At 40.6% G+C, this 10,992-nt stretch overlaps 1 protein-coding gene across 2 annotated transcripts in view; it reads right to left on the reverse strand.

Annotated features, from left to right (window-relative positions):
• LSAMP (limbic system associated membrane protein) overlaps positions 1-4,344 on the reverse strand; it is a gene marked incomplete at its 5' end in the record, with an annotated part of 646,638 nt that extends 642,294 nt beyond the window's left edge. For both annotated transcript variants that reach the window (XM_080815635.1, XM_080815634.1), the window contains one exon: positions 4,190-4,344. In XM_080815635.1, the coding sequence (XP_080671761.1) occupies positions 4,190-4,344 (155 nt within the window). The remainder of the gene's footprint in view (positions 1-4,189) is intronic.
• Positions 4,345-10,992: the final 6,648 nt, after the last annotated feature.

Below are 10,992 nucleotides of genomic sequence, written 5' to 3' on the forward strand. Positions count from 1 at the left end.
ACAATTCACAGGTACATCAATGTTAAAAAGTGTAATTAATATGCCATATTCCTAGACAAGAGAATGGTGTGCTATACTCTAGCATTTACCAAATATATTTGATAAAGGATTTAATGTGAAATGAAGTGTCCTTAAAATATCAGTAATAACCACTAAACGTTGATTAGTGATTTAGCCACAGGAAAAAGAAACCTTCATAATTGTCACAAACTTCCCCCAAAGACCCATGCCCACAAAGTTTGTTTTCAAATAGTGAATTACAAGTGGTAGAAAAATCACATATTGTGTCAGAAGTATGTTTGAGTGTTGACACTTTCTTTGTAAATGTAGGCGTTCCAGATGCCTTATAGAAGAGAAGCCATTTTTCCCTTGAAACTTGCACAAAATTCTCAGACTGCACTGTCAAATAATCATATCTTTTGTGTTGTTTCCTCTTTCTCCCCTAGTGTTAAAACAAGAGAATAAAGGCCCAGAATTTTGAAAAATTAAAAACTTAGCTATGTTGAACTTAGATACTTAATTTCATATACCTAACTCCTATTAAGTACATTTACATTTAAATGGGAAAAATGTTATCACCATAAAAATTATAGTATCTTACAAACAACAAATAGGGTCAGAACTGTGAAATAAATAAAATCCCAACACCTCAAATTTAAAATATTTAAACCCACGATAGTATGAAACTTCTGCATTTTATCATATACGCACTGACACAGCATGTACAATATTATGCATAAATATGTCATTTTTACAAAGTTACTTTTGAGCAGATACGTTAGGATCAATTATTTTATAATTATCTTTCTAGACATATGCTACTGATATTAAAAATATAGTCAGTGGGACTGTTAAAAATGAAATTTTAAAGGCTAGATAAGAATATTATTTCCATTTTTCCTTTGACTTATCAAGGGAGCCACATGATTTCAACCTGCCAAGAATAACCAGGAGGTGAACCTCTTTGTGAGTCTGTGTGCAAGGGTAGAAGGTTAGAAAAATCAGAGCTAGAAATGTGTCCAGTAATTAATGAATTCCTACACTTGTTGGGGTGGCAGTGAGGCAGGTGTGCTCTGTTCAGAAAAACACCTGAGACACTCCCATAAGACAAGTCCTGTGGTTATGTCTTGTACTTTGCTCTGCATGCAAATATAAATGCAGATTCTGGTTCAGTATGTAGGAAGAAACCCATGTGCCTCTGTTGCCACTGGTCTACGGATGGTACTTTGATTCTGTGCCCTGAGATAGAAGATGGTGTGTGGTTTCCTTTAGCTCTCAAAGGATCTCAAAAAAAACCCTCTGGATATCTAGATTTTTGTCTGGGAAACAACAGGGTGAGGTTGGGATACATGAGAGCATTTTTCTTTCCATCTAGTTCTGCTACCTTCACTCTATAGTCTTTTGTTGTTTTATTTCCCCCGCAAAAGATAGAAATTACAAAGTAAGACCCAAGACTAGAATTCATCTCCTATCATAATTATACAAAATTGAGCATCAGTTCCAAAAAATATATACTTTTCTTTTCATGGGAGTAAGGCAGTAAAGGTAAATGTTTTGGGGACGGTCAGCCAAACTCCTGTCACTGGACCACCAGAACTACAAACCTGCCTTGTCTCCTTTTAACATTTCAGATTATTCAGGGCCACAGATTCACTGAGAGAATTTTTTTTTTCTCCTTGCCATTTCACTTTCTCAGTGCCAAACGTCTACTGTGACTTCCAATGAATCAAGTTCTCCTTCCTCTCCTCCCCTGGAAGCTCATGCTCTCAGTAAAATGTCACAAATAAAGTAGAAGCAAGTATTTCCCAGGCTAGACTTGTAAACAGAAAGCAAGAAAACCATTCTTTCACCGGGAAACTGACCCACAAAGCTTACTGGGCTCAGTTAAAGAGATTGAGAAGAAGGTCAGTGAAGAAAACAAAAGGAACTCTCTCCATAGTTACTTCTGATAGAGCTCCACCAACCCAGAAACAAAAGCCTTGTTCGAGGCAGAGGAAATTTAAAAGAGGGCACATTAGGTGAGGTCTGGAAAAGCAACGGACTCTCACAGGTGACTTCTCTGCATGCTCTGTTTGTCTAGCTTCTCTTTCCCAGTGAATAACTGCTTCTATATTTATTCTCACTTCTCACTCCCTCCATTTCCACACCATAATGTCTACTAAAGTGTAATGCTTAAAAACTCCATTTCTTTTAAGCCAGAGACACATGAAAGCATATCTATATCATATGTAGATATTTATGGAATAAGACACCTCTCATAGACATAGACTTCTATGCATATGCGATATGAAAGTATAAGAATATTCCTTTTTCCTTTGAATAAACATTTAGATGTTTACCTAACCCTTTGACAGCTACAACTTAAGATACAGGTGATGCCGACTTACAAAGTTCATGGGCATTTAAATAAAAACTTACACATCCAGGTATTCGCTTTCCCTATATTCAGTCTCATAATCCATAAAAACAAGTCTTCCTGGGGATAGCATACATTTATATAGAGTGCCTCACTTGTAAGGGTTAATGATGTTAGGGAGTCTGAATGTTAGCAGTTGAGATGGCATGCTTATGTGTTTGCAAAAAACATTTTCTGCATCATATCCAAATCCCTTTGCAAACAGATAAATTACTCTATAAATCTTATTACTCCGTGTGGATAAATCACACATGCAGGTTTACAGGGCTGGAAAGCTGGTAGGGAAAATCTGCTTTGGATAGTAGGATCTTTGGGATTCATAATCACTCAGTGCTCAGGAAACGAAGAAAAGAACACTTACACATTAGGATTTTCTTAGTTTTTACAATCTGCAGCAACACACACACAATACAACACACAATACGTACACATTCCTCTCTAACAAGGCTAGAGATCCCAAAGCAGGACACTGTGACAGCCAACCAAATTTATTTCTGAGGAAAGGAAAGAAAACTTTGCTGCTGTAGGCAGCTCTGCTAGAGAACTGCTCCCTGATGCCCCAGGGTTTATGCACTATCAGCTCCTCGCACACAGATTAGAGGTTTACTTTCTGTAGTCTACTGTTTTTTATTGCCGCAACAAGCAATATTAACTGTATGGACAGACTGACACTGGGTCATTTTATTTGAACAAAATGAGATTTTAAAGGATCTCCAAGGAAAAATTTTTTTCATTCTTTTTTTTTTTTTTTTGGTATCTGATAGAAATTTAAGAAAGCTGGGGAAAAAAGACTAGGGTTATGTGCAGTGGGTGGAGGAGGGGAAGAGAAAAGAGAAACACAGGAAAAGAAGCTTGAAGCTTTTTTTTAGAAATAGAATTACAGCTAGGTTCCATCTGAGTTTCTGCAGTTCACTGTCCCTTAGAAGGGTCAAACTCCCAAGGACTGGGACTCTCCCTGTCGAGATTTCAGTCCCAAATTTTATTTCAGAGTTTGGCAGAGCCTCACAGAGATGGGACTTTAAGGTGAATAATCAACTTGAAATATCCATTTTACACCAGGTTAATTCTTGCCTAACCTTTGCGCTTAATACTCCTATTCTTAAATATCGGCAATTTGGCAAGTTCCTTTTCTTTTTCTTCCATACTTTCATGTGTTGATGTCTATCCACATTCCAGAAAAGGCTCAGTAACCAACCAAAGTTCTAAGATTGATTTATTGCCCTCGATGTCAATTAGATGATCCTTACAGAAAGTCTCCAGTGCGAACTACTGCTGGGGCAGGGCGAGAGCCTTGATGTGCATATATTTCCTCTCTCTCTCTTTCTCTCTCTCTCTCTCTCACACACACACAGCATAGAGAATGCAGTACTGTGTACCACTCTCTGAGAGCCATAATTCAACAACTCTTCTTTCCCTATTAAAGAACCCCAACAAAACTCTTAAGTGCAAAGCATCAGAAATTACCGAAGCAAGAATACTGCCCAAATGTCACTAACACCATAGATGAAGTTAGGCTTTCTTGGTAAGAGAAACAAGGTCCTAAGAAACCAAATAACATTTAACCAACGTTGCTGGTCCTTGATGGGAAACACAATTCCCTTCAAATTTGTTGGCAGACACCTGGGCCACTCAGTAAAAGGCGCGTGTGCATGCACAACACACACACACACACACACACATACGCCTACAGCATCAGAATCTGGAGTTGAAGATCACACACACACACACACACACACACTCGCGCACAGCAGAAAAGTTGCCCCAAAGCCCTACCTGAGGATGGCTGTGTCCCCCTGCCTCACGGTGATGTTGTCCGTGCCTCGGTTAAAATCCACGCTGCGAACAGGCAGTCCTGTGGGAAGAAGGCAGAGCAATCTCAGTAGGACTAGCGGCAACTGTTTCCGATCCGGCTGAACTCTGCCCACCATGGTGGCCACGCCGAGGTGCAGGTCCGCGGTGTACTCTGGAGGGTGTGTGCGTGCTGCTCACGCCGAGAGGGCTTTACAAGCACAGGGCTTTCATCAACAGCCAAGGCAGAACGGGCTTTGCCAGTTTGTGCTCCTTCCCACTTTGCCTCTCTTTCCCTGGCTCAGTCTCTCTTCCCTCTAAGACTTAACAAAGCCCGCATAAAAACCCAAGCAGAGGTGGGGGGAAAGTCAAAGGAACACAATTTGAAAGGAGAGAGTACACATATAAAACCCTCTAGAAAAGATGAAGAGAAAGCTGCAAAAGGAAGGTGTTCTTCTCCGGTCTGTGGCTGGATGCTCCTTTGCCAGTGTCTGAGCTGAGCTCCTTCCCTCCCTAACCCACTTTCCCAGGCGGGCGGGCAGGCAGGCGAGGGAGCCGGCACCCAGCCTGCCAGGGAGTGTAAAGAAACCCACACAGCAGCGGCAGCAGCCCAGAGTCTCTACCCGCCCTCCCTTTCCTGTTTCTCCCTCCAGCCCCTCCCCTCCGCTCGCACCTCCCCCCCCCCACCCCGCAAATTTCAACAGCCCCTCCACGTCATCCCCTCCGCCCTCCCTCCGGCCTGGCCCCTCGCTTTGCACAACTGCCCCCTTCAGCAGCAGCCAGCCTCAGTGAAAGCCCGATGCGCCTTTAGGTTGTCAGGACAACAGCTCCATCTGAGGCCTGGCTGATTTCCTTAAGAAGAGGGAATGGAGCTTGGACGTACTGTGCAAGAGAAAGGGGAGAAGGAGAAGGACTCGGGCTGTAAAAGCACGGGGAGAAAGAGTGTGGGAAAGGATGGGGGGAGGCGGGAAGGGAGAGAAAAAAGGAAAAGGAGCCAGGAAGGAGAGAAGGCATGGAGAAGGCAAACTGGGAGAGACAAGGGAATGATCCAGAGGAGGAAAGGAAAGCATGGGGAGTGGAGGGGCACCAGTGCCCAAAGATGGGATAGGGCATGTAAAACGGAGGAGAAACTTGACAGGGAAGGCTCCGATTAAAAGGCAAAGTTGATTTAGAAATGAAATAGTCCTGGCCACGGGCTTTTCACACTCACCTCCTATTCATTCTTTCCTCTCTCCTGCACTTTCTTTTACAGATTAAAAAGGTTTCTTTTCTCTCCTTCCTTTAACCCCTCCCCCTCTTGGAGCCCCCTTATGAAAGATGGATTGGAGACAATGCTGGTATTGAGTGGTCTGGAGTGTGAATGCCTGGTTTGTCTTTTCCAAGTGCCCGCCTCAGCAGCTGATCCCCAATCCCTAAATCAACCTCACTCTCCAGGAACCCCTCACTCAGTCCCACATGTGAGGAATGGTACTAAGGATTACTGTCTAAATGTCATGTTGCTGCTCCTACCTAAGTTGCTACTGGCACGTTTTTCTCAAAAAATATTCATATGTAAGGAAGAGATTCCTATATCAGAACGCTTGTCACTTATAGGACCACATTTAGTCTACATACAGCACTCCTGTGTGCGAATGGCAGACAGGTTACCATCATTTGTCATTCTACTCCAGGAGCCAAGCCAAGTGATAAGAACCATAGGGGCTAACACTGTTAGTCTCATGTGACAGCCCCACACTGGTAGATATCTCCCTCACTACTGATGCTGAGGATAAAAGATAGGGGTAGACCAGTCAAGGCCTTTTTTTTTCTTTTTAAATTTTGTTTATTTGAATAGTTAAGGCATGGACATGATGCAAAAATCAAGTGGTACAGAATGGTGCAGAGCAAATTGTAGATATCTTTCCTACTCCTGTCTTTGGGCAACATTTTTTCCTGTTTGAGGCAACAAGTATTTCCAGGTCTTACACAACTTTCCCTAAATCTTCAAGTATATATAAGTAAATATGCACACATATTATGTCCACCCCTCTTAGTCACACAAATGATTAGCCAAGGGCACGGGGTGGGAGAGAGAGTATGTTTAGGAATTCTTGACAAGTCCCATCAGAGTACAAGCCCTAAAGAGGCATTTACTGTTTTGACACCTATCTTGTCCCGCCAGAATTCAGAGAATTTATCCGATAAACTTTTTCAATGTAAAAGGTAGGTGCACTCTTACAGATTATGTGAGAGAAGTAAGGAAAATTTTGTGTTCTTCAAGTGTTTTGCACTATGTTGGCGCTGATAAGCAGTGCCCAGGTAATAAACCAGGGGTGTTCCACCCCTAATCTGTAACTCAGCTGTTTAAACCTTGGATTTTTTTTGTCACAAAAATGATTAAGTCAAAACCCATAATCCTGTGGTTCTAAGTACCAATGGAAAAGTGAACTTCAAGTGCCAAATGGAGATGCTTGGATTACATAACTCTACGCAGAGATTGCAGGGAAAAGACCACCCACCCCCACCAACCCCTGCCAATGGGTTTAGCAATCCCCAGTGGACTTCTTCTGATCTTTTAGAGATGAAGGATAGTCTTAGATAGAACCTCCTCTTTGCGTGAGCGCTATTTCTCCAGTGTCAGGAGGAAGAAAATAAAGACCTGAAGGACTGGGGCCACTAGAAAATCTATTTCCATTGATGAGACCAGACACCCCTCTCTCCGCACGGGAACTAGAATATCAGTATCCTCTTGTATCATTGGGCTACACTTTGAATGAAGAAATGAAGAAGTTTTTTCCAGGGCAGGAAGGAAGCACGGTGGGATGGTAGCATATGATTTGCAGGAGATGCTGTATAAGGGTTGCTGACTAATGTTTATACAAGTAATCTCAAATTACCAGTAGGATTAACATTAACCATAAAGATTAACGTACTGGGGTTGAAAATAATTCACACCAAAGTAACAGGAATGTGGGATTCATAACAAATCAATCAACTCGGGGCACCTGGGTGGCTCAGTGGGTTGGGCCTTTGCCTTCAGCTCAGGTCATGATCCCGGGGTCCTGGGATCTAGCCCTGCATGGGGCTCTCTGCTCAGCAGGGAGCCTGCTTCCCTTCCTGTCTTTCTGCCTGCCTCTCGCCTACTTGTAATCTGTCAAATAAATAAAAACTTAAAAAAAAAATCAATCAACTCTGGAGTTTGTCACTATCATCATTCTGAGAAAAGAATATATTAAGTTAATCAGGATTGTAATCAGAAATGGAATAGACATGCCTAACCTAAGAAGACAACATTGTAAGTGCCATATGTATATAGAAAAAAAAATGATACAATGTAATTAAAAGGGTTTTTAAAAAATTATTTTCATTAAAGTCCATTTATTGGTCACTCTTGCTAAACTAAATTGACTTACTATGTTTCTTGGAAGTAAAACACAAAAAGACAACTACATTTTATTTTATTTTTTTCAAGAAGATTAGTTTTTAAAAATTCTCTGATTTAGGCTGATAATTTATACTGGATTTCTGAAGAATTTCCATTAAATGAAGTTTAATATGTAAGTTAATTCTTTAATATTTATAATTTATGTTCAGGAGGCACTTCAAATACAACTTCTTAACCCAACTCTTGGCACAAGGGCAGCACTCTATAATTGATAATTGTGAGAATAAAGGAATGACTGAATGCCCAAGGCCACTCACGTGGCTTGTCCCATCCTTTATAAGGTAATAAATCTATTTGTGAGTATACCATTGACTTGGATTTCAACTTTATGTTCTCTTGGAGTTTTTCCTCTTTTTGCTCCCTTGTGGACTCCTTTTCTTGCCTCCAGGATCTCTCAGTGAGATCTAATAAATTCTAATAAATCCAATAGTCTATATATACACTATATCTATATGTGTGTGTATATATAGTATAGAGTATATATATATACACACTACATATATATGTATATATATAAAATATATACATATTAACTTATCTCATCCTAATGGTCGCTCCCCCAAATGTATTTCAATATGAACTCCTCTGCTTGCTTTCCTAAGAAATGTAAAGAAGGAAACAAATAGACAAGTAACCGAAATTTATACAAGCTATTTTTCTGTACACCACTATATGTATTCTTCCAAGAGGGCTGGCAAAAATGAACATACTTTCGGGTTATTTGTGAGGCAAGTATGGCTGTTAGCCATGTGAAACAGCCATCATCACCCAAGTAAGATGATCTTAACTACTACTTTAAAATAACATACTGCCTTCTAAAAGAGGCTTTAGAAGATTCTGGCACTCTCCAGGGACAAATGCTGCAGGAAAAACAAAAACTGGCTAACGTCTGAGCACCCTAAGAAGCATGAAAGGTTTATTCTTCTGTTTAGCTTTGTAACGTAACAGGCTCACAGGAAATCCAGATGCAGCCTGGAATGTACAACTAATTTAGTTACATTGCTTGCATTTTATGCTAAACATGTCTATAATATTATTAATGTACCACTCTACATTTCTACAGTTGTAAGGTCTTAATCATAATAACGCCATGCCTGTACTTTACTTTCGTAAGTGGAATTAGCATTTCCATACGGACTAGAAATGCAGAACTGTTAATACTTCTCTTTAGGATTTCTGCTATGACATTTTCAATGATTTCATCATAATTCAGCAATATTCAAGTATCTCAGTTTATGTTCATAAGCATGGCACTATCGCATGTGAATCTCCTTCAGAATCTGGCTCCTTTGAGTACGGTGGTTTCATCCAGTGCCTCCCTGGGTAACAGAATCAATCAGCGTCAAGTCAGTTAGATATTGTTCAAATCCTTACTACAGCACCCTCACTCAGTCTGTAGTCTGCACAATTAAAAGTGCTCTTTCATGGTTTACTTTTCGTTCATGCCTTTGTGGTATATTGCTACCACACTTGTCTTCTGCTTCTTTGTTCATTCATTCTGTTTTGGTAAGTATCAGTACTTGGATCTGCCCAAGTTTTCATAAAGTCTTTGAGGTTCTTGAGCTGCTGCTTGGCTCCTCCCACACCAGCAAACTTACTCTCTTATTTGTGTCTTTTTATTTCACAGACATGTACGTACTATCCCTTAGAACTTCCGTTTTTCTGGGTTGTCCAGTCTGTCACCCTGGACTAGGAGGTGGCAATTGCCACGTAATGCTGCGTCTGCATTGCTGCTGTTCTTTTATCCATCCCTCCCATACAGGAAGAACACTGCAACAGCTGGAAAGATGGTGGTAGCGGCATCTTCAGTATAGCAAGATGGTCGTACAAGCAGGTAATCAGACAATTATATCCTCTATTTCTGGTTACTGTAGTGACTTGGATACCTATACTCAGGAAGTAGGCCAAGGAGAAATGAGAAAGAGTGGAGGCAGGTGTGCCGTTCTGTACTCTGACATGCCCAGTAGGTTTATGAGTCATTCGCTCGTTCAGTGTTCATTGATATGATAGTTACACAAGACAGGCTAAGACTCTGTCCTCATAGAACTTACATCCTTGATGGAGAAATAGACACTAAACAAGTAAGTACATAGTAAGATTATGTTGGAGAGTAAATGCTATGGAGAAAAATAGGTGTGATACAGAGAAAAGGCCTAGAGGTAAGGAGAGGGGGAATGTATACGCTGAAATCTAAAGAAAGCAGACATGCAAATAGCTGCAAGAAGACTTTTCCAGATAAAGGAAATGGCATGTGCAGAGGTTCTGAGGCAGGGACCAATACACAATACACAAGAAAACAAAACAAGAACAGTGACCCAGGAATGTGGTTTATGTATGTGCTGTGGGAGGTAGCTAGAAAAAGCGGATGAGATTAGAAATTGAGGAGGGGTAATAATGAAGATATCCCAAGGCAAGAATTTAGATTTTAGTGACTTGAAGGATCAGTAAAAGATTTTAAGCAAGGGACTGAGAGGAAGATTGCTCCAAATATCTTATGGAGAATGGATTGTAGAAGAGCAGTAGTGGAAGCAAGGAGACAAATGAAAGTGAGTCCTTGTCAACCAGCTTGGACTGGGGAGTAGCAACGGAAATGAAGGAAAGATTGAGTTAACTAGACCTGCTCATGATGGGAAGACCCTCCCCCAAAAGGACATATTCTATCACAAGTGATCAGTATTTCCCACATACTACTGTACTAGTTCAATTCTATTGTACTGGTGTATTGTTGCACCGAACACCAATCCTGGTGTTCCCTTGCAGGAAGACACCACTCATCAAATAAGAGCTGACAGAATGCCAAGTAGACCATAATTCATACCAGTTAGTCAAGAAAACAAAAACAAAAAACAAAACTGTGCCTCAGTCAGTGTTTTCTTCGGGTATAAATTTCACTTACCCTTGATATGGTTATTATACATTAACTAAATGTCAGTATAAGAAAGTGCTTTGCTACAGATTAAGAAGTGCCTAACAAGATGAGCAGATGCCACTTAATTGCTAAACTTTACTAAATATTTTCTTATATATCTGTATTTATTTAGCAAGCAATAGTTATCCTGCTAAATCTAAATGGAATGCCTAGTTAAATATCTTGAGGCTATAAATCATGTAAATAACACTAATATGTTTTCTCAGGAGTTTACTGACAATATTGAGCTGCAGGGCAAGTCTAGCGTTAGGTCATTATTTTATTCAAAAGGTCCCAGAAGTTTGCCTGCTTAAAAGTGTCTTTCTTTTCTATCTGCAAATCACATTCTCAGCCCACTCTCCTGTTAGCAATGAATGCAGGACCACAGACTGCATGAGAGGAAGAGGATTTGCAAAATGGGTCTCATCAGTGGTATTGCTAGGTAAAAAACAATTC

The sequence above is a fragment of the Martes martes genome (assembly GCF_963455335.1).
Source record: "Martes martes genome assembly, chromosome: 1".
Taxonomy (NCBI): domain Eukaryota; kingdom Metazoa; phylum Chordata; class Mammalia; order Carnivora; family Mustelidae; genus Martes; species Martes martes.